The sequence below is a fragment of the Mercenaria mercenaria genome, chromosome 15, assembly GCF_021730395.1.
Source record: "Mercenaria mercenaria strain notata chromosome 15, MADL_Memer_1, whole genome shotgun sequence".
Lineage (NCBI taxonomy): Eukaryota > Metazoa > Mollusca > Bivalvia > Venerida > Veneridae > Mercenaria > Mercenaria mercenaria.
In genome coordinates this window covers 70,003,501-70,029,057 of record NC_069375.1, presented here as the reverse complement: position 1 = coordinate 70,029,057, position 25,557 = coordinate 70,003,501, and the positions used below count along the sequence as shown (strand labels likewise).

The following is a 25,557-nucleotide window of genomic DNA, read 5'->3' as shown; positions in this document are numbered from 1 at the left end:
GAATGTGTGTGTGTTGGCCATATGTGCGTACGCGTGCTGGGTTAAAGTTTTGGGGAGGCTGCATTTTTGGAATGTGTCTTTCCCTGTTGGATTTTTATCCTCGTTGTTTAGCATGAAAAAAAATCTTCCTTCAAATAGTTTATGCAGGCCTGAAAGCGACAAGAATTACTGCAGTATAAGATTTTGTTATTTGGTATAATTAACTAATTTAATGATAAAAAAATCTTTATTAAATGATATGATGTCTTTAAAATCATTCGTCAATATTATAAATCAATCATATTTATATATATAAAAAACTTATGGAGAATAAAATAAACCTTCATGACGCTGCCTTTGTTAAAGCAGGCCCGAAAGCGACAAAAAAAATACGGCAGTATACGATTTGTTTTCTTAGGTCTAATTATGTCATTTAATAAAAAAATAAAATTTAATGGCATAATGTATAAAATCATTTCTTTAATATAATCAGTCCCTTTTTCTATTAAGAAATGACTTTGATCGTTCAGCACGACTTTTATGTCGTGCTACTGGTACTGTTTAGTTTCTCAGCATGAACATTTCGGCCTGGGTGGTTCCAATACTCCCGCTTTCATAGCTTTGGGTATTGTTTAATCACCCCTTGGATATGGTGCCTGCTTTTTAATTTTGTCTTTTGGCAGTTCCTGTAATATGCAGGCTCCATAACCTCAGACCCCCTTTCTAAATTCCAGTTTGTTTAGTTCTGCTCATTGTTTTCTCGTTTAGGGCAAACCCATTATTTTAACTGGGGACCATACGCCGCTTTTCATGGAATTACACACGTGTAGCATTAAAGGTTCCATTTGCACCGCCGTATGAACACATCTGCGGATGTCTTTAAATTGTTTTTATACTTTTAGCATGTGTAAATGTTGAGTTCTGCTCAACCCCGGGCTAGAGGGCGTGGACGGTAGCATGCATTTCCACTACCGCCATAAACAGGCTCAATCAAACCGAGCCTGCAACATTTTCGTTTTTGTTGTGTTGAGCGACCTGTGGAGTTTCCACTTTTTCTATTTTTTTGAATACTTAAATAAACCTTCTTGGGTCTTCAGTGTTGCTTCTTTTCACTAAAACCCTTCTTGTCGATTTTTAGTGATACCCGTAAATAAAATTATTTTTGTCGTTTTTACATCTTAAGGTTTTTTAATGTAAAGATGGAGACCAGTCTAAATCCATTCACCGGAAGCATGTGCTCCCCAGACTTTCTTTTCTTCCGGTCGTGTACGAAACAGGTCGTATATTAGTTTTTCGTACGAATTTTCAGTTTTATTCTTCATAAAGACCATAATTTTGTATTGATTTCAAATAAGGTTTAAGAGTGACCGTGTTGACATAGATACATGTTAAAATAATTGAGAAATTACACTCCACCTTTAAGGAATTTGGTGTTTTTCAAGTGATGAGAAAAATGCCCTTTTTGAATTTGGTTTAGAACAGAACCGGTGGAAGAAATCTATTCTTGTCCTTCATGATATGTCGAGCTTTTGTTTTATGTAATAGCACGTTTTGCTGGTTAAATTGTAGCTAAAACAATTCAGCTCAGAGATGATCCAATGCTGTTCTGCATCTCTGAGCTGAAACGAATCGCGTACTGAAGGTTAACCAGGAATCATGCCTGAAGTATGTCTGGCATCTGTATAATTTCATGAAATGAAACGGTCTCACCTTCAACTTTAAAATATTTCTAATCCATTTTTCCTTTGATCAGGCTGGTAACATTGCCCGATCGGGCTTATGACACAAAAAGTAATATTTCTTGACAAATAATGAAGATATTTCTTTCAAACTTGGTCCATTTATTAAGCATTTCATATAATGCTTATCAAGATAGAAATAACTTTGTTGCCTTCAGTTTAGTTAGAATTACTTCCCTTTTTCAGATTTTTATGATGCATAATTTTTGAAGTCCAAAAATATTATGTTTTAATGCATTGTTTAAAACAGAAAAGGGTTCAATGGCTTTCTAGTGCTCCAAACTTGTGCGCCAATACCTTTATTCTATATATTTAGGGTAAATACTTTGTTTTTAGTGCAGATGTATGAGCAATTTTTTTAGGACTAACATTTCTCTATAATGTTGTAAGTGAAAGCAGAGTAAAATGTTTACATTCGTGTACTGGCGCAATAATATAGAGCATTAGAAAGCCATTTAACCCTTTTTTGTTTTAAACTTAGCATTAGAACATTGTTTTTTTTGGACTTCAAAGATTATGCGTCATAAAAATCTGAAAAGCAGCGTTCGACACTAACGGTGTCCCGGGATCCCGAGGACACCAAAAATCCGCAAGGGATCCTAAAGTTCACAATTTCGGTGTTCCGTCGGGACTCTTGATTTTCAGATAAAATATTATTCTAAACAATGAAATTCCCCAGTCTTGTTCGCTCAAACATCGGTCTTTTGCTAAGGCTTCCAGGGCGTTCAGTTGACCCGAGCTCCCGGGTTTTGACCCGCGAAAAACTCGTATTTTACCCACATAAATTACGGCACGTGCGTCGGCTTGACTCGCGGAAATTTACTTAGATGCGTTCCAAGTTCGATAGTTCTGCCCCCTGTCAATCAAAATCCCAGTGAATTTCAATATTGTTCGCCGGCACAAGCGGAAATATGGCAGTAGGCGGAGCGTCGTATGTTAATTAGCTACCGACAGATGTCAGTCACGCCACGCGCCAAATGACACGTGCTTATCTCGCGGTTTGTATTTAGTACAATTTGCCTTGTCATTATCAAAGGTGTTTATTGATCAATGTTTACAAGTTAATTGATAAACAATGCAGCCTTAGATTATCGTGTTGGTACCATTATTTTGTGTGCTCGATACGATTACATGAGCCGGTCGGCCGTTACGGTCTATAACAAATTTATTATCATAATTGCCGAGGCTTTGTTTGGGCAAAACAAATTAAATAAGCAGAAATTATACGTGGTATGATGAGAAAATAAAGTTAAAACAGTTATCTTTTCAAGAACTTTAACTGTTACTTTTGTTTTTCGTATTTGTCACTCGTTTTCTAGACCGACATTTTCGAACATTTTTATTATTTCTTACAAGATTTTTCAAGTACAAACTAAAATAAAAAGCCAATAAACGTCTGCATTTACGAAAAATATGATCACTGTTGCCAAAGCAGCTCTTATTTAGAAGAATTTGCTGATAATAAAAGCATGCAAACACTAAACCCCACCCACTTTTAGGCAATGTGCAAAATAAAACAACTAAAATATGAAATGTTTAAGAAAATCTGTTATGACCAATGTACTAGTTTTAGATAAAGTCTGTGGGAGTTGCATTAATAAGGCCTAAAAAATCTTTGTATCTGGTAACATGCTGAAAAAATTAGGGTAGGTAGGTCGGAACATTTTTTTTTTTGAATTTTTTTTATTTAAGGGAGACTTTTCGGAATTTTTTTTTTATATTAAAAACATGATTACAAATAAGGGGGTTATAAGGGGGAATGAACTAGGCGGCATACATTTAGACGAACTACAACAAATGGCAGAGGAGTGCGATGGTAGTGAAGATGAGGGGCAAGAGGACTTAGACAGAAATGACATTATTCTTTTACAGCAAAAGTCATACAAGCTATTGTTGTCATTGATGTAAAATGGAAATAAAGTGGACATAAAATACATGTAGTACTGTAAACAGTTGTGTTTGTTAGATTTTAGTTTTTTCATGTTCTTACCACATTTTGTTATCAGGGACTCCTAATTTTCAGCAGGGATTCCTAAATTTCCCAGCAGGTATTCCTTCAGGATACCTGGCAAAAAAGTTAGTGTCGAACGCTGAAAAGGGGAAATAATTTTACCAAAACTGAAGGCAACCAAGTTATTTTTATTCTAATTTGTATCATTTGTTATGCTTAACAAACGGACCAAGTTTGAAAGAAATATCTTCATTATTTTTCAAGAAATATTACTTTTTGTGTCATAAGCCCGATCGGGCAATGTTACCAGCCTGTTGATCTGGCATAAAATAATCCATGCAACATAATTTGAACAAAAGTTACACACACAAGTTTTCAAATTGGTACCCCTTCAGGGGTTCCACTAGACCTGAAAACCCAAGAGTCCCAGGACCCTTGGGCCCAAATTTTGAAGGGTCCTTTTCCAAAATACAGGAGTCCTGTCCCAACACGTCCATATAATTGACTATATTTTTTTTAGTAATACATAGATCTTTACCTAAGAAAACAATAAACCCAAGATCATGTTACAGCATAATAAAAATGTCAGTTTCAGGTCATATACTGTAAACTAATATTTATCAAAATTCATGTTATTTTGATTAGATTTTTCTTCTATGTTTCATTTAATTTTTAATAACAGAACAGTGCTATAACACTTTATAAAAATGTATCCAAAATGTACTATCCGGATACTGGTACACTTTCGGAATGTCACCGGAAAGTAGTTTTTGCTCAGTTTACTTGGCAAACTAAGGTGAATCAGAGATAGTTCCTAAAATAATTATGTTACTTATCATTAAAAACTGCATTGAAAGTCAGTTTTTTTCAAGGAATTTTGGAAATATGCATATGACATCGGGTGTAATTAGACTCGTGAACGGACATTCTAATCTCATTTTTGCTTTCAAAATTCATCAAAATTTGTGAAGTTTCTTGTTGAAATTACGGTATGATCACTAAGCAATGGTCTAATTTAAGGTATGCCTGAAAAAATCTTGCAGGGCACTTTTCACATGCTCGGTAATCAGCTGCTTACGATAATTTAATAATTGGCGCCTTTTTTGACTGTCCACAGGATCAATAGGCTTCATCAATTAATTTCAACACTTCATTGATTCTTGTTACCTATGTGCACTCGCCGTGACGTAACTTGCTGATAAAAAAAATCAGCGAGGCATGTCTGCAGGAGAAAGGGCGGGATTTAGCAGAAGATCAAAGGCAGGAGGGCATGACCGCGAGCGTTTATTAGCCCACCATCATCAGATGGTGGGCTATTCAAATCACTCTGCGTCCGTGGTCCGTCGTCCTTCCGTCCGTCCGTCCGTCCGTCATTCCGTCCGTCCTTCCGTTAACAATTTCTCGTTATCGCATCTCCTCAGAAACTACCAGGGGGATTTTAACTAAACTTTGTCAGAATGATGTATTGGTACCCTAGTTGTGTCCCCCTGAAAATCAGACTGGTTCAACAATTTTTTAGTAAGTTATGGCCCTTTGTTTATTTCTATAATTTACATAGATTTATATAGGGAAAAACTTTGAAAATCTTCTTGCCCAAAACCACAGAGCCTAGGGCTTTGATATTTGGTATGAAGCATCATCTAGTGGTCCTCTACTAAGATGATTCAAATTATTTCCCTGGGGTCTAATATGGCCCGGCCCCGGAGGTCACATGGTTTATATAGACTTATATAGGGAAAAACTTTGAAAAACCTCTTGTCCAAAACCACAGGGCCTAGGGCTTTGATATTTTGTATGTGACATCATCTAGTGGTCTTCTACTAAGATTGTTCAAATTATCCCCCTAGTGTCAAATATGGCCCTGCCCCGGGGGTCACATGGTTTACATAGACTTATATAGGGAAAAACTTTGAAAATCTTCTTGTCCAAACCACAAAGCCTAGGGCTTTGATATTTGTAATGTAGCATCATCTAGTGGTTCTCTACCAAGTTTGTTAAAATTATCTCCCTAGGGTCAAAGATGGCCCGCCCCAGAGATCACATGGTTCATATAGACTTATATAAGGAAAAGCTTTTAAAAACTTCTTGTCAATAACCTACAACATTCAAATTTGGACCACATGTATGGTTTTGAGTGGCAAGATGAACCTTGACATTAGTTGACCTTGATTTTGACCTTGTGGCCTACTTTCACATTTCTGTAGCTACAACCTTCAAATTTGGACCACATGCATAGTTTTGTGCACTGAAATAAACTTTGACCTTGACATTGAACTAGTGACCTACTTTCACATTTTTGAAGGTACATGTGGGCTTCAAATTTGGACCACATGCATAGTTTCGTCTTCGAAATGAAATTTGACCTTGATTTTGACCCAGTGACCTACTTTCACATTTCTGTAGCTACAGCCTTCAAATTTGGACCACATGCATGGTTTTATGTACCGAAACAAACTTTGACCTTTACATTGAACTAGTGACCTACTTTCACATTTTTGAAGGTACAAGCTTCAAATTTGGACCACATGCATAGTTCTGTATTCCGAAATAAAATTTGACCTTAATTTTGACCTAGTGACCTACTTTCACATTTCTCAGGCTACAGCCTTCAAATTTGGACCACATGCATGGTTTTGTGTACCGAAACAAACTTTGACCTTTACATTGACCTAGTGACCTACTTTCACATTTTTGAAGGTACAGGCTTCAAATTTGGACCACTTGCATACATTTGTGTTCTGAAGTGAAATTTGACCTTGATTTTGCCCTAGTGACCTACTTTCACATTTCTCAAGCTACAGGCTTCAAATTTGGACCACTTGCATAATTTTGTATACCGAAATAAACTTTGACCTTAAGATTGACCTAGTGACCTACTTTCAAATTCTTCAAACTTGATGTACATGCATAGTTTTGTGTACAAAGAACTTTGTCCTTGAAATTGATCTAGTGACCTATTTTCACATTTTTCAAGCTACAGCTTCAAATTTAGACCGCATGCACAGTGTTGTGTACGGAAATGAAATTTGACCTTGAGCTAGTCATTAAGTCTTGAAATTTGGAACACACAAAAATGGCACATTGGTGGGCGCCAAGATCACTCTGTGATCTCTTGTTTTGGAATACACGTGTCTATCGTGGAAATAGTTTTACTGAAGGAAATGAATGATAAGAGAAAGGATTATTAAAGGAAAATGCCTCCGGGTCCCGAAGGACGCACAGGCAAGTATCATGCCGGGTCCATTGAGGGTCTTTTGAAAATCTCCCGGGTCCAGACCCGGGGTCCCGGGTCAAATGGAATCCCTGCCCTTTCTGCAATATTTTCGCCAGTCGTTACATGATCAGTAGTGATTTCCCGATTGTCACCGACAATCGAATAATCATCGCTAATTTTTCCAGGTCGGCGACAATCGATTGTGTGAGATGCAATCGATTGTCCTGTAATAATAGATCTATTTTCCATGTATTATTTACTTAACCTGCTGAATAGGACTACACGTATTCAGGACCCGATTCCGACGATGGGAGTTGTTCCGCCATTTTACCAAATATTTTGTCAAGAAAGAGCACTTGTTTGCATTGAAATACCGGGAACTTGGATAATTTTCTGTTCCTGTAAGTTCGGATAGTATGTGAAGCAATTGTTTACCAACAAAAAAGTGAGAAAAATCGTGGGGAAATATAATTATATTCTTGTTTAAATGGATTTGTCACACATCACAAAAGATACTTAGAATCAACTATCGGACTGATTGTAATATGCTGTCATTCTGTCAGTTGCGTATATGTAACAATCGTGAATTTATTACAATCATAATTTCTTAAACAATTATACAAACAAATATTAATTTCAGTTTCAATCTTTTTTTTCTGCATAATCTTTTCAATCTGCTCCGAGGATAAAACTACACTGATATTTTACAAGTCAAATAAGCGTGTCAAAATATTACAATAACAAAATTTTCTTACCTTAAAAATTTACAAAAGTTAAAACATCCTATTAATCCAATAACTCTAACTGGCGAAAGAAATTCATAAGGTTCGTAATATTTGCAATACACAGTGTGACATCACACCCAGACAGGGTTCGAATTTAAGCTCGCATACTCGCGAAATGCGAGCGCAAATTTCAAACTGCGAGGTGAGATTTCAGACACCAGCATTTTTTTGCGTGTGAAAATTTTTGGCCGAATAATGTGCATTTCTAACGGTCGTCTCGATCTTACACTGTTCCTTCTTTAACAACTTGCGGTCATTGCAGCGCATTGTCATTTGCAGAACGAATTCCGGAGCACTCTATCATCTTTCGTCGTAAACGGAAGTTTACACTCGATACATGTCCCGTGTGCATGTCTTTTCAACTGCTGACAAGTACCTGCGCCAATTTTGATGACGTTTACCGCATCCGATGGGTTTTTTTGCAGGTTTTTTTTTTCAGCCGTTTTTATAGCCGTTATTGGGCTATATTCCCAATGCCAAATAGTATGTTTTTTTCCCAAAATGAGTGCAAAAATTCCCAATTTACATTCTGAAAAAAAAATCATCAAAATTGCACAAACATTGACCAAATTATGGACAATTTTGTAATGACAGTATGTTCAAGAGGTTGTACAATGTGAAACAAGTGTATGAGAAAGTGCTTAAACACATCCTTACTTTTTTCTATGGGACTAAATATTTCCCAATCTGGAACATTTACGCGTCAAAATTCCCAATTTTGGGGGTATATGCTATGTTCCCAAAACAGCAAGAAAAAACCCTGTTTTGGTAATCTATATTAAGTTACTATTTATATAGCGCAGATACGATTGGCTGGACTCGTCACGTGGATGTTTGTGTTCATGTTCTAATAAAGTGACAAGTCGCGGAAAATGCAAGTTGTTTTTTCATTTAGCAAGTTAAAAAAAATACCACTTGCGAAAAAATGCGAGTAGAAAATCTGGCTAAATTCGAACCCTGCCAGATGTAACCGCTTCTACCCGTCAATCAAAATTCTTAAACTTCAAACAGAGTACCGCTTTGATCTTTGACATGAATGTACTGCTGATGTGATGCACTATTCTTTTGATATCTCTGTAGGTCACTCGTGGTGTGATTTGAAAAAAATATTGTGGACTCGTTGGTTTTTAAAAGCAGAAATATAATTCTTGGAGATATATGTGCCAACAGCTAGTATGTGTGTGTGTGTTTTTAGCCCACCATCATCAGATGGTGGGCTATTCAAATCACTCTGCGTCCGTGGTCCGACGTCCGTCCTTCCGTCCTTCCGTTAACAGTTTCTCGTTATCGCATCTCCTCAGAAACTACTGGGGGGATTTTGACCAAACTTTGTCAGAATGATGTATTGGTACCCTAGTTGTGTCCCCCTGAAAATCAGACTGGTTCAACAATTTATGAGTGAGTTATGGCCCTTTGTTTATTTCTATAATTTACATAGATTTATATAGGGAAAAACTTTGAAAACCTTCTTGTCCAAAACCACAGAGCCTAGGGCTTTGATATTTGGTATGAAGAATCATCTAGTGGTCCTCTACCAAGATGATTCAAATTATTTCTCTGGGGTCAAATATCGCCCCGCCTGGGGGTCACATGGTTTATATAGACTTATATAGGGAAAAACTTTGAATAACCTCTTGTCCAAAACCACAGGGCCTAGGGCTTTGATATTTTGTATGTGACATCATCTAGTGGTCTTCAACTAAGATTGTTCAAATTATACCCCTAGGGTCAAATATGGCCCCACCCTGGGGGTCATATGGTTTACATAGACTTATATAGGGAAAAACTTTGAAAATCTTCTTGTCCAAACCACAAAGCCTAGGGCTTTGATACTTGTAATGTAGCATCATCTAGTGGTTCTCTACCAAGTTTGTTCAAATTATGCCCCTAGGGTCAAAAATGGCCCCGCCACGGGGGTCACATGGTTCATATAGACTTGTATAGGGAAAAGCTTTTAAAATGTTCTTGTCAATAACTACAACATTCAAATTTGGACCACATGTATATTTTTAAGTGGCAAGATGAACCTTGACATGAGTTGACCTTGATTTTGACCTAGTGACCTACTTTCACATTTCTGTAGTTACAGCCTTCAAATTTGGACCACATGTATATTTTTGAGTGGCAAAATGAACCTTGACATGAGTTGACCTTGATTTTGACCTAGTGACCTACTTTCACATTTCTGTAGCTACAGCCTTCAAATTTGGACCACATGCATAGTTTTGTGCACTGGAAAAAACTTTGACCTTGATTTTGACCTAGTGACCTACTTTCACATTTTTGAAGGTACAGGCGTCAAATTTGGACCATATGCATAGTTCCGTGTTTCAAAATTAAATTTGACATTGATTTTGATCTAGTGACCTACTTTCACATTTCTCGAGCTACAGCCTTCAAATTTGGACCATATGCATAGTTTTGTGTACTGAAAAAAACTTTGACCTTCACATTGACCTAGTGACCTACTTTCACATTTTTGAAGGTACAGGCTTTGAATTTGGACTACATGCATAGATTTGTGTTCTGAAGTGTAATTTGACCTTGATTTTGGCCTAGTGACCTACTTTCACATTTCTCAAGCTACAGCCTTCAAATTTGGACCACTTGCATAGTTTTGTGTACTGAAATGAACTTTGACCTTTACATTGACCTAGTGACCTACTTTTACATTTTTCAAGCTACAGCCTTCAAATTTGGACCACATGCATAGTTTTGTATACCGAAACAAACTTTGACCTTTACATTGACCTAGTGACCTACTTTCACATTTTTGAAGGTACAGGCTTCAAATTTGGACCACATGCATAGGATTGTGTACCGAAACAAACTTTGACCTTGACATTGACCTAGTGACCTACTTTCACATTTCTCCAGCTACAGCTTTCGAATTTGGACCACATGCACAGTGTTGTGCAGTCTAAGGAATCTTGACAAGAAACTGCTCAGCTCTGAGCAGTAACACCTCAGCAGGAATACAGATGTAATTACTCTACAGACCCTTTGATCTAATATACCCTGACAGTCAGCTGGTGGTCAGCAATCTGAGGGATAGAGTGGGGCTAATAAGAATTACAAGCACACAGCCAAAGCTAAACAATATTAAAGAAGACCTATGGACATAATTTATACATCAGTTTAGCAACAATTATCTCATGATTTCTTTATTTGAAGATTGCTTTTGTATATCGTCGCGTGAGTGGAACGATGCTCTATCTACCATTTTTTAAACGTGGCGAAAATCGCTTCCAAAGTTTAATTCTCGTCTAGTTTCTTTATTTCTGGGCGAAAATGATGATAAATATATGTACTTGTTCCTTGCGCTTAGTTCTGTTAGACTGTAATTGCTTTTAAATACATTTCGTTTTTACTTTTCTGCATTTATATATTTTTCACTTTGGAGATAGAGCAAATTTGACAAAAATAGAAAAAAAATGTTAAAGGTGTATTGCTCTATCGGGAGATAGAGCACTATAAATTTACAAAATTGGACATAGAGCAAGAAAATATTTATCATAAATGTATATTGAAAATAGTGCGAGAGCTCTTAAACAGTAATGACAGTCACTGTACTCATTTTGAAATTAAAGGAGGATTGGATTTGGTTTTAGTATCATCAAACTGACACAATATCATAGGCCATATTGCAACTTTCAAGATTTTCTTTGAGGAGGAGGTCTCTAGTTGCATTATTTTTGGCATGCGCGGATACCTGGGTATGTGACTTTCTTCGTGTCAAATGGATGGCTTCCTAACATGAAAAAGCGAGGTTTCAAACAGTGGTGAGGGGCTGGTGTTCAAAGTCAGAAGATTTGGACTGATTTGCCAATGGTTTTACCATGCTTTACCGTATTGTTCAGGGTTAACTGAACTGCTACGCTATAAACATAATTGGCTATTAAACTAGCCTCGCACATTGGTCCTACTTATTTGCAGATGGGTATTCGTAAACCATATCGTAGTATTGTGTTAAACAACAACAAAAAGATTTTGAAATTTAATTGTTCAGTAACCACAATAATTATTGTCAGCAATGAACAAAGATCTCAAATATGTTTAGTCGTAACTATTCTATTTGCCAAATACAACTAGCTTTTCATTACGCGGAGTAAGATTTTCCGTGTTTTGTTATCAGTTGGCATTAAGTTTGACATAATACTAAGCATTATAACAATACCTAATAACATTGTCTTTGCAACTAAATATTCTCAGTAATAACTGTATTCTTTCACAAAACGACAGTTTTTATATTATGTTTAATTTTTGCATGCAACTGTACTTGTCAGTCATACCAGTTCTCTTTTACACAACACAATCAATGTTATATTCATGTCTCTTTTTAGCTATTAGTATAGGTGGATTGTACGGCGTCCATCGTCCGTCTTTCTGCGTCAACATTGTACTTAAAATTTTTTCTCTACTGGTTACATTTATACCAAAACTTGGTCAGTAGAATTTTGGGATAGATCTCTATCAAGTTTGATCAAATGGTTAATAAAGTATAAGTATAAATTTAAATTATCATTCTAAATTCTGTTATATTTTAATTTCAGTTTTTTTTTTCAATGTCAAATATAGGTAAAACATTGCTAACAATCAAAGGCCCTAAAAAGTTATAGTTTTTAATTATAATATGTAGAGTCTCTGTAACAAAATATATATTGATAACAATTAGTAACATTTTATGAAAAGGAAACAAAATATGAGCCGCGCCATGAAAAAACTAACATAGTGGCTTTGCGACTATCATGGATCCAGACCAGCCTGACATTTGAATAGGCAAAATAAGAAGGATGTACATGTCTTATAATGTCTTATTACATGTATAACGTTAGACGTGAAAGAAATGGATTTGTTGTTCTTGAGTCTCCTGGTCGACATTAATTTAAACATCCTGATCTCAAACATTTTTATGCTTTTACAATAAAAAACCGACTTTTCATGTTTTTAGAACAAAAAAGTAAAAATAAGTAACAATGATAATTAAAAGTATGTTTTAAATTTAGCCAACACAAAATACATTATTTCTATATTCAACTGTAGAATATTAATGATCATGATTTCTTAATATTTTTTAGCTTTTGAAGCTTTAACGGTTACTATGTACCTTGTTTCTACAATATAAACTTGCCCATCTTTCAATTTTGACAGTACCATTTATAGTTTATAGGGGTATTAATTGAAAACTTACTAACTGAATTGTAAACAGTGTAGATCATGATCTTGTTCTGCAATGGTCGTAGAGGCAAATACAATTGCCACTGCAATTGCCGCTAGCATAATATTTAGAGTTAAAATTATTTAAAGTACATAGTTTTGAACTTTTGACCTTGCTTGAACAATAATTTAGTTACAAGCTTTCTTCACAATCGAGCTAAAATACATTAATAAAACCTAACAATTACATGTATGTATAAATATGTAGTATATTAATTACATACATACATACACACATAGAAGCCATTTCAACAAGGAGGACAGGGGTCCTTTTATCATGGGGATCAGGGAGGACACAAATCGAGGGCTGAGCGCGAAACTATTGTATCTTGTTCTTTATTTATATACAGTTACAATAGTTTCGCGCTCAGCCCACGAAATATGAGTCTGGAAGTATGTTTCAAACTTATCATAAATAAGATGAATAAAATTAAATATATCCACAGATGAAATTAGTATAGTTTGTTTGTTTGTTTTGGGTTTAATGCCGTTTTTCAACAGTATTTCAGTCATGTAACTGCGGGCAGTTAACTTAACCAGTGTTCCTGGATTCTGTACCAGTACAAACCTGTTCTCCGCAAGTAACTGCCAACTTCCCCACATGAATCAGAGGTGGAGGACTAATGATTTCAGACACAATGTCGTTTATCAAATAGTCACGGAGAACATGCGCCCCACCCAAGGGTCGAACTCATGACCCCGCAGTCCGTAGACCGACGTTCTACCTACTGAGCTAAGTGGGCGGGCTGAAATTAGTATAAGCAGTCTAGATCCTGAGATTACACCATATCAACACTAAACTTGTTGGAGGTGGGGGCAAACTACACACTCCCCCAAGCCCTGGTCTGATGCCCTACTCCCTTCCTTCCGTCTAGTATGTCCAATAAATGATACATTTACTATATTTGCACATAAACTGTAGTGTCAGTGTAACATGCACTTCCATAATCAATTTACGCAATATTTGATAGACTCAGGGGTTAATTCAGAGGTTGCTTCCGTTTGTGGTGCTCTCATAAATGATGTGTTTTTGTGCTTTTTAGACATGCTTGGATTCTTAGCTCACTGATATTGTAAAATGTGCATCTGGACTGAAGTCGTACACATCATCATTTTAATTTTTCTTTAGACAAAGGGTTTCAAGTTTTGATCAAGAAAAAAAACATAGAAAGTTAATGTGTTACAGATTTTTAGATTACAATTTGCCAAGATGTTCAACATTATATCAGCCTCCAGTGTTGGGTCATAATTCACTGTGGTCAGCAAGCTTGTCAGTGATAATGAGATAACATGCTGGGCAGCAAACCACAGATATTTTCTGTATCTGACCAAGATTCCTTAGACTGTGTGTACGGAAATGAAATTTGACCTTGAGCTGGTCAAGTCTAGAAATTTGGAACACTCAAAAATGGCACATTGGTGGGCGCCAAGATCACTCTGTGATCTCTTGTTTCATTTTACTGTAAATATTTTTGTTTTGTGTGTGTGTACAAACAGTTGGGAGGAAATAGAAAATAAAAGTATGAAAGAAAGATCACTGTTTTTGTTTTGGAAAAATCTGCTTTTCAAGATGTTTTTTTTATATAGATATATTGTTGATTTTGGCTATTTTCAAGTGGAAAAAGCTCTTAAACAAGAATGGTTACCAATGAATTTCATTTCACATTTCCATTTTTATATTATTGTCCTGAGATAATCACAACAATATACCAAGGTTGAAGAAAATTGTTAGTTCGAAACGTGTGACAATACAATTTTAAAGACAAATATTGATTTGAATGTTACTCTTACAATTCATTACATGTACATTTTGTATACATTTCAACTGAAATAAATTAAAGAACAATATAGTGTCATTACTGTTCTTGAGTGTAGACAGTGGTGAAACCAATTAACAATACCATATATAATATATATATATATATGAGTGTTTCGATTAATAATCAATCGATTGTACCCTTCCGATTCGATTTGATGATCGATTGCACTTTGGGTCCGATTATGAAACACTAATGATCAGGGTACTCTTCATTTTGAAAACCAGTAGGTGGTATAGAATCTTTGTTTATTGACATTTTCTGAGAACTTAAACCTATGTTTTTTGTGGGTATATTTATAATTAAAATAGATTCATAAATAGGTAAAATTTTGAAATTGATCTTCAAAAATAACCATCTGCTCTAAACTGTTGCACGATGTCATCAGTTTCTCATGAGAGACTGTACGAGATATTGCGGTTTGATACTGGTTAGTTAACCAAATGGGGTTTTGCCAAACTTAATGGATGCGATCATCAGAAATTAAAAACCGCATCAGTTAAGTTACGGTAGCCAGAAGTAGTGAAGTTGCACTATGCAATAAATCATACTAAATGTTAACCGTGTACAGTACGTACACAGGTTTAAATCACCAGAAAATTCATAATGTTTGAAATTATTTGTTAATTTTTACATAATATCAATGAGGAATTGAAACCCTTTTGATATGTGTAGGTTTTATTTGAATTTATCTCATACTCGCAACAGAATCAGCATTTAAACTCAAATCGACAACAATGACGATTTCATCAGAAACTTCCTCCACTGTTTTTGTCCTTTGGAGTGTTTGAGTTGAGTGAAGACATTGCCCATAAGAAAAATAACTCAATATTTCCTTCGATCACGTCAAATTAGTTGGACTAGTTTTAAAAATTACCATTTAATATCAATGCAATAAAAAGTAAAAACAACTCACTCTGAGCATTTCAACACAAATTGCTTGTCTAAGGAATGCTAGAATAGATCAGAGCTTAGTTGATGTTGTGCAGGCAGTTTAACCAAAAGAGCTAGGTGGTTATTATAAAAAATAATCTCCTTCGAAGTTATCCGCGGGATTGCCGAGAGATCTAAGGCACTTTTTCATACTATTGCATGTTTTTTGCCAGGGCCGCAGGTTTGCTGTTGGCGTTTTTTTTTTTTTTTTTTTTTTTTTTTTTTTTTTTTTTTTTTTGGAATAATTTTTTTATGAGATAATAGAACTATAATGAATACGAAAATATTAAAAATATTACATTTGGGGAAAAAAAGAAGGCTGTCGGATAAAACAACTGGAAATTGAAGTTGATTTATTGCTATCTAAAATCAGTCCAGTTTGGTTATGTACCATATTATGATCACATTTAATTTAGCCAGACATAGGAAATTCCAGAACAAGATTTCCATTTAATATGTACTGTTTAAGTGTTATGAAACAACTTTAAAATAGATTACGGTCTGTAAAACAGAAGTCCAAATAGAAGCAGGAAGAGTGAAGATTCTAGGCAGATTTTCCTGCAGGGCAACAGGGCTCTCGCGAGTGGGCGATTGAGCGAAAAAGGCGCTTTGGAACTTCAAACTTCGCTCAAATTTAACCTCGAAGCGAAATCTTCGAGTTCCACACTAATTACTGTGACCAGTACTGTTGACAGTTTGCATGGTCATAACGAGTGTTGAATACACAAACACACACCGATAGCATAACTTAAGCTCCGCCTACTTCAGGTACTTGCGAGATTTTCCCGAGAAATGTGAAAGTGAATCAAATTATCTGATATACCAGGTTCAATTGAGTTCAGCCAATAAGCGCCGCGGTTACGTCTTTGACACTTTGCATTTGTCAACATGCTCGAGAGCAAAAAAAATGCGATTTATTGGAATACTGTATACAATAATTATTATTTGTTATCTATGATAAAAGAACGACATGTAATGTATTAACTATGTTAAATTGACTTCCAAACTATTACAGATATGCAATGTGTATCAAAATTGCAGTTAAATATCCAAAAATAAAATACTGTTTAACCTTTTGTTGAGTTTATAAAAGCTAAAATGCCTTTTTGCATTTTGTATCCATACTTTTTTTGCACACGACCCATGTGACGTCTGACCAAAACACTTACGAAACCCCTCTATGCGGCTGACAATTACGCCGAGAATTCGGTGATGGAAACGAAATTATCACGTCCCTGGACCGGATCTGTGTTTAAGACTGTACCAAACAATTGGCAAGTGCATGATGAAATAAACAGCGATTTGCCAGCTGAACAGGAGTTCCAAATCTCTGCGTGCATGTACCCCCAACAAGTGATTTTTATGCGTGCATTTGATATTTTGTGCGTGATTCACGTACTGCAGTGCGTGAATGGGCATGCTGTTAATAGGTCTGAATGTATATGCGTTCTAAACATCTCTTCTAAAAACGCCGCAATCGGAACATCTCAGATATTACCATTAGCGTCGGTCATCGGGATTTCCCTTTCCAGAATTTCTGAGTCGCGGATATATTTATCTACAACAATCCGATTCGCAGATATATTTATCTAATAACAAGCCGATTCGCGGAAGAAATGAACGAAAAAATCTGGAAATATTGTTAAGTTGAAGGGCTCACAAACAATCTGCACGATCGTGAAATGATTTCAGTCGACGCGAAGATTTCAATCGCGTTCATTTCAGTCTACGCGTAAAACATTTCTGTCTGCCCAACATTTCACTGGCGTTGGTTAAATTTCAGTAAAGAAAGTTTGAGATACAAATGAACTAAAGCAGTTTGTTTGGTTCTTTCACATGCCTAATGTAAAGCATTGATACACGGGATGGAGTTTTAAAAGCACCTAACAAGAGCTTCAAAACAAAGTGCTAATCATACCTTTAGGTGGTATTTTCGCTATACAGTAATATGTATGGAATAAATTGTAAATTGAGATTTATATATAATGCAGTTAAAAGCATTTAAAAAGCTTTTTAAAAGTCATAAAATAAAAAAGGACAACTCAATTTTTAGCTCATCTGATTTTTAGCTCATCTGATTTTTTGAAAAAAAATGATGAGTTAACTTATTGTCATCACTTGAGCGGTTGTCGGCGTCGGCGTCTGCATCTGCGTCGGCGTTGCCTGGTTAAGTTTTATGTTTAGGTCAGCTTTTCTCCTAAACTATCAAAACTATTGCTTTGAAACTTGGAATACTTGTTCACCATCATAAGCTGACCCTGTATAGCAAGAAACATAACTCCATCTTGATTTTTGCAAGATTTATGGCCCCTTTTGTACTTAGAAAATATCAGATTTCTTGGTTAAGTTTTATGTTTAGGTCAACTTTTCTCCTAAACTATCAAAGCTATTGCTTTGAAACTTGGAATACTTGTTCACCATCATAAGCAGACCCTGTACATCAAGAAACATAACCCAATCTTGCTTTTTGCAAGAATTATTGCCCCTTTTGGACTTAGAAAATTCGTTTTCTTGGTTAAGTTTTATGTTTAGGTCAGCTTTTCTCCTAAACTGTCAAAGCTATTGCTTTAAAACTTGGAATACTTGTTCACCATCATAAGCAGACCCTGTACATCAAGAAACATAACCCAATCTTGCTTTTTGCAAGAATTATTGCCCCTTTTGGACTTAGAAAATTCGTTTTCTTGGTTAAGTTTTATGTTTAGGTCAGCTTTTCTCCTAAACTGTCAAAGCTATTGCTTTAAAACTTGCAACACTTGTTCACCATCATAAGTTGACCCTGTACAGCAAGAAACATAACTCCATCCTGCTTTTTGCAAGATTTATGGCCCCTTTTGGACTTAGAAAATATCAGATTTCTTGGTTAAGTTTTATGTTTAGGTCAACTTTTTCTCTTAAACTATCAAAGCTATTGCTTTGTAACTTGCAACACTTGTTCACCATCATAAGCTGACCATGTACAGCAAGCAACATAACTCCATCCTGCTTTTTGCAATAATTATTGCCCCTTTTGGACTTAGAAAATCATTTTCTTGGTTGAGTATTATGTTTAAGTCAACTTTTCTCATAAACTATCAAAGCTATTGCTTTAAAACTTGCAACAGTTTTTCACCATCATAAGTGGACACTGAACATCAAGAAACATAACTCTATCCTGCTTTTTGCAAGAATGATGCCCCTTTTTAGACTTAGAAAATCATGGGTAGGACAATATTTCTATTACACAAAAAAAAATCAGATGAGCGTCAGCACCCGCAAGGCGGTGCTCTTGTTTGAAAAAAAATGATGAGTTATTGTCATCACTTGAGCGGTTGTCGGCGTCGGCGTCGGCGTTGCCTGGTTAAGTTTTATGTTTAGGTCAGCTTTTCTCCTAAACTATCAAAGCTTTTGCTTTGAAACTTGGAATACTTGTTCACCATCATAAGCAGACCCTGTACATCAAGAAACATAACTCCATCTTGCTTTTTGCAAGAATTATTGCCCCTTTTGGACTTAGAAAATCAGTTTTCTTGGTTAAGTTTTATGTTTAGGTCAGCTTTTATCCTAAACTATCAAAGCTATTGCTTTAAAACTTGCAACACTTGTTCACCATCATAAGCTGACCCTGTACAGCAAGAAACATAACTCCATCCTGCTTTTTGCAAGATTTATGGTCCCTTTTGGACTTAGAAAATGTCAGATTTCTTGGTTAAGTTTTATGTTTAGGTCAACTTTTTCTCTTAAACTATCAAAGCTATTGCTTTAAAACTTGCAACTCTTGTTCACCATCATAAGCTGACCCTGTACAGCAAGCAACATAACTCCATCCTGCTTTTTGCAATAATTATTGCCCTTTTTGGACTTAGAAAAATCATTTTCTTGGTTGAATATTATGTTTAAGTCAACTTTTCTCATAAACTATCAAAGCTATTGCTTTAAAACATGCAACAGTTTTTCACCATCATAAGTGGACACTGTACATCAAGAAACATAACTCTATCCTGCTTTTTGCAAGAGTGATGGCCCTTTTTAGACTTAGAAAATCATGGGTAGGACAATATTTCTATTATACAAAAAAAATCAGATGAGCGTCAGCACCCGCAAGGCGGTGCTCTTGTTGATAAATGATCTTATATTAAGTTTGAAATACAAAGGTCAAAAATAAAGAACTAAATATTAATGCTTTATAAACATCTAAGTAGTGAAAAATGCCCATTAAAGGGAGATAACTCAAAAATTGCAAACTATTGAAGGAATAGATTCGTACATTGAGCAATTACTTTAGTTTTGAAATTGTTCTTTAAAAATGATTTTAACATTTTAATGAGAAGACTAAAAACTATTTTTGATTCAATGTGATATTAGGATGAAATGGTTCAAGGGCAAATTGCTTGGTTAAAGTTAGTATAAAATGAAATAAGGGATTTTAAAAAAATAATGGCTTCTAATTTTGGCACTTCAGGGTATGAAATGGTCCCAAGATTTTGCAATTGGCTTAAGTCATGGTTAAAAGTGTGAAAGAGCCAGGGGAGGCCTTAATCTTACTCAATCTGTGTTTTTGGGGGCTTTTTTATATATAAAAAAAAATCCCCAATTTGGTATTTTACGACGCAAATTTCCCCTTCTGAAAGGACCCGCCACCCTTCCGCAAAACCTCAAAAAAAGGGCTGATGTATTTCTAGTTTACACAGTTTGTTTTCAGTTTTATTCGAGTGAGATACTGACATTCACTGATGTGGTGACTCAGTGTTAATAATCAACACTTCATACAAGATATTACCAAAATTCGGCGGGTTACATTTACAGCATCGGCTTGAATTTTGAAAACGACTTTTTTTTCTTCAGAATTTTGTAATGAAATAATAACCACTGTATGGGAAATGATCTAACTAAGAAAATGAATGGTCACATCAATGATTTTTATCTAGAAACAAGAAAATCACCACCTTTCAAATAACCCAACAGCATAACGGTAGGAAAAGTCTCCCCACTTCTCTCTAAATCAGCTTGAGGGAGAAGTGAGCTCCCAAAAAATAGGACCTAGCTAGACCCCTGGGCGACTTGCTTTCAAAGAATTTGTTGAGCCCTGCTAAATGATAAAGTAAACAAAAGTAGCCATGATTACAATGGTAAAGTCATTTAGATTTAATTGATTACATACCCTGGTCAGTTCCTGAGCTCTGTGTGTCACATAGTACCTGTATGTGATAAATTCTACTATATGTATAACAGGCTTTTCACATTTCCTGAATAGACTTAGTGACCATTCTTACTCTGACATTACTAAACCCCTTTATTTTATCATTATAGAATAGACCATGGAGAGCTGGGATGATACAGCACCAGTTGTGGCAGAATTGCCGGAAATCAAACTATTTGGAAAATGGTCAACAGAAGACGTTCAAGTTAGCGATATCAGTTTGACTGTACGTATATGACTATATCACTTTGAAAACTAATACTGTCAGGTATAATACTTGGCACTTGGACTTTTCTGAACTGCACAAGTATTTTTGTCTGTAGTATTATACAGTAGACAACCATGATTCTTTTTGGTGACAGTAGGCCTAAGGTCAATGTATCATGATTGACTTTTTGGCACACAGGTGACACTTCATAGGATGATTTGCCATTGAGGAAGTTCATTGGATGTTTTTCAGTCAGTAAGTTGAATAACTCGAGAACACTTTCCTCACGTTGGTGAACTGGTAGGATGATTTCCTATTATAAGAAGGTCACATTAAATACTTTACACTAAAGAATAAACACCCAGTTTCCTGCTTGTTCGGTTTGGTTTACAAACAGCTTACTTGTTTTTCATTCACAGTAAATATTCTTGAATAAATCAAGATTTACTCCAAACAATGATCCAGATATGTTGTATCTATCTCAATAGTTGCATTGATTAACCTTTATCCTGCTGGCAGCAGGTGATTCTGCCTTTGCGACCAATGCAGACCATGATCACTTGCACATTGTTGCAGGCTGATCAATGTCTGCACTGTTTGCTATTCAGTCAGTAAATTTTCAGTGAACACCCTTTCAAATTATAAGTGGTAGTGTGGTACTGTCCAAATTGTAAGATGGACAAGTTCATTATAGAAATATAGTAGGCTAAGGATTAAAGAGCTTGTTTTATTTCAGGACTACATTGCTGTCAAGGAGAAATATGCCAAATACCTGCCACACTCTAGCGGCAGATACCAAGTGAAGAGGTTCCGTAAGGCCCAGTGTCCAATTGTTGAGCGTCTCGTCAACTCATTGATGATGCACGGTAGAAACAATGGCAAGAAGCTGATGGCTGTCAGAATTCTCAAACACGCCTTTGAGATCATTCACCTGCTAACAGGGGAGGTAATTGATACAGGTCTTAATTTTTTAGGACATTGGTTGAGTAGTTGCAAAATGATGGGAAAATATCTGCATATCACTACTAGTATTTGGACATACATTTAGTTGATAAATAAACAGGTTCAGGCTTCAGAAGAAAAGTTGCCCCATAACATTTGTATAGATACAAAACAAAATAACACTTCCATGTAGAATAATTTAAATGATGTATACAGTCAACACTGTATTAAGAGACAGCACAAGGGACTGCTAAAAAGTGGTCTGTTAATGGAATGGTCTCTTAATGAATTTCAATCAGGTGAAGAGAAAAGTTACTTTTAACTATTAATGTACTTTGTGTTTAACCAATGTGGATGCCATGATGGCGAAAAACTGCATGTATGATTTCAAAATTTGTTTTAAGATCGTGAACAAAGTTAAATGCATTCAGTCAGGTGCAAAAAGTACTTGCCAAGTACACAGGTGCTTAATATATACTTTCATCGAATATTTTACCTGTGGTCGTTAATGTGGTCGCTAGTCGTTTAATAGAATGAAAACATTCGGGAGGGATTCTGACCGGTCGTTTAATAAAAAAATCACTTAAAAGAGGTGGTCGCAAGTCGACTGTATTTCAATTTGAATCTGTAATGTAAATTGTTTTTCACATATAAAGGCAATATATAATTCACAGTTCTAGGGAAAACAGTGCTGAAACTTAACAAATTCAAGAAGATTTGATATTGTTTTTCTAAAAAAAAAAAAGGCTAGGGCCTCCACAATTTGGGGGGAAAAGCTACATGGGAGTATAAACCTTATAAGATATAATACATAAAGGCACAGAGATGTTAGGAATGATTCAAGAAGATATTGGCAGGTGGGGTTGGAATCTGCCAACACAAAGCTAAAAGTAAAGGTAAATTTTATTTACCGTCCTTTTGTGTAACAACGAAAATAAGCTCTTTTGAGATTTTGAGTGACCCTATTTTAAAAACATTTGAAACAAATTATACCTTACACCCAGCAATTTGTCAGTACCCATTTTCAGCTGGGTAGACAGTACTAGACTGAAGCAGTGTGAATGAAGTGCTTTGCTAAAGGACACGCTGAACCCAGGGCCTTAACCTCTAAGAAAGCGTCTTGGCCCTCTTAACCAGTGCGTCCACTAAGGTTTGCTTTATGGTCTAACTTTAAATAAACTGAGGTAAACTAGGAGTTGCTTTACTTACAGAACCCTCTCCAAGTTTTGGTGAATGCAATCATCAACAGTGGACCACGTGAAGACTCAACACGTATTGGTCGTGCTGGTACAGTGAGACGTCAGGCTGTTGACGTGTCCCCTCTCAGACGTGTCAACCAAGCTATTTGGTTGCTGTGCACGGGAGCACGTGATGCCTCCTTCAGAAACATCAAGACAATTGCCGAGTGCTTGGCTGACGAACTGATTAATGCTGCAAAGGTAAAATGTTGCTCAGAGCTCAGTTAGAGATATCCCTATTTAAAGGGCAGAAAAGGTCACTGTATAAATGAAATTTCACAAAGTCTGCAAAGACCATACCAATACAAAAAAAATGTAAATTTTCTATGGAAAATTATAAAAACTGTTTCTAAAGAAGGGTCTGTTCAGTTAATAAAAATGGCTAATACCCTGCTTTAGCTCTGTGTTCTGTTTTCTTCTGTGGTATTTAAGACTTAATATATGGTAAATGAGATGTTTGACATACACATATGATATAAATGCATGTGAAAAGCTGTTCAGATGTTAATTATTATAAAGTGAACTAAGCCTAAAGACACTGACCTCCAAATTTGGGTTAGAAAATGATCTTTCTTTGAAATTAAAAGTTTAGTCTTACTAAGAACATTACAACATTAATTTTGTTTTTAAACTATCATTAAAATGCCAAATTAAGAAACAAACATACCTATGGCAATGAAGATTTTCATGCGGTATTTACCAATACACCACGGAAGAATATGTATTTACTGAATGTTAAATACAGATATTTATCATTAAGGCAGTTTACCTCCAGTAAAGTGTTACAAACGCTTTCCAATGTTCAGTGTAAAAAATAGTAAAAACAACTATTTCTCTCCTGTTTCTATAACATATAGTCTGACAGCAATTAAGTTTCAAAGCTTTCTATTCTAAAGAAATATCTAGCATTAATTTCCTGATACCTAAAAATTTTCTTTTTTTGTTTTCGTAGGATCTGTAGGCCACTGCCTTTAACATAAGCACATTTATTTTTCAGGCCTAAGTTTTGACAGTGACCTTGCTTAAATTTTTCAGTTTGTTTCTGATCTCTGTGTAATAGAAGGTGACCAATATAATTTGTTTTCACTTTCACTGTGCTTGACAAACTTGATATTTTATCTTTCAGGGATCATCAAATTCCCATGCCATCAAGAAGAAGGATGAGTTGGAGAGAGTAGCCAAGTCCAACCGTTAAAATTATAGACTCTCATTTGCACTGCTTGTATGTACTTGTGGTGAAAACAAAGAAAAAAAATCACAAAATATCGAGCGTTGTTTTCAAAGATGCCGTTCAATTGTTACTCAGTGCTCTTGCCAAGCTGACGTCAAAATTGCAGGCCTTATTTCCTACAATTTCCTACTTTTTAGCTCACTTGAGCACAAAGTGCTCAAGGGTGAGCTACAGCTGTGATAACTCACCATCCGGCGTCCGGCCACACTTACCTTTAAACATCTTCTCCTGAACCACCAGCCCAATTTTGATGAAACTTCACAGGGGTGTTCCTTGGATGGTCTTCTTCAAAAATTGTTCAAAGAATTGAATCCCATACAGAACTCTCAACCAAAGGGAAAAAATTAAAAATTCTTGTCCAAAACCATCAGTCCGAGGGCTTTGATATTTGGTATAGCATCATCTAATGGTCCTGTACCAAGTTCATTAAAATTATCCTCCTGAGGTACAATCGTGTTGTACGTGTTAATTTTGATACAGAGCCAAAATTAACAAGATACTAAGGCCATGTATATTGAATTAACATTGCAACTGTCAATAATTGTGTGACACCGGTTTGATTTCAGTCTGTCCGAATACTTCGTCCTATGTAAAATTATATCAAAAAGCAGAGAAAGATGTAGTTCTTATTGGTGTGGATGTTCCACATTGTCAGTGTAAGGTCCTTGTAAAGCCTTTGAAATCTTTCCCCAGGTGAATTTTTGTTCTAGCTTTTTTGCGCCACATAAGCTTTTGCTTACCATTTATAAGAATATATGAGCCGTGCCATGAGAAAAGCAACATAGTGGGTTTGCGACCAGCATGGATCCAGACCAGCCTGCGCATCCACGCAGTCTGGTCAGGATCCATGCTGTTCGCTTTCAAAGCCTATTGCGATTAGAGAAACCATCAGCGAACAGCATGGATCCTGACCAGACTGCGCGGATGCGCAGGCTGGACTGGATCCATGCTGGTCGCAAAGCCACTACGTTGGTTTTCCCATGGCACGGCTCATATACTAAACTGTTTATAAAAAGTAGAAGAAAATTTCAAAACACTAGTTTTCATTTCCTGGAGTATCTAGATAAGTGTGTTAGACACACAACAAAAACAGATTTAGAGAAGAAATAAGTTCTGAAGTTCGA

The 25,557-nt window shown here is 35.9% G+C and overlaps 2 protein-coding genes across 2 annotated transcripts in view; one reads left to right on the top strand and one right to left on the bottom strand.

Moving 5' to 3' along the window:
* The window catches only part of LOC123557782 (uncharacterized), a 39,152-nt gene that overhangs the window by 7,805 nt on the left and 5,790 nt on the right, over window positions 1-25,557 (bottom strand). The window lies entirely within an intron of this gene.
* Window positions 1,237-24,467, top strand: LOC123557793 (40S ribosomal protein S5). Its single transcript, XM_053525611.1, has 5 exons — window positions 1,237-1,255; window positions 20,925-21,040; window positions 21,759-21,968; window positions 23,176-23,403; window positions 24,329-24,467. Exons 2-5 carry the CDS (start codon window positions 20,933-20,935, stop codon window positions 24,395-24,397), a joined length of 615 nt encoding a protein of 204 aa, XP_053381586.1. The 5' UTR covers window positions 1,237-1,255; window positions 20,925-20,932; the 3' UTR covers window positions 24,398-24,467.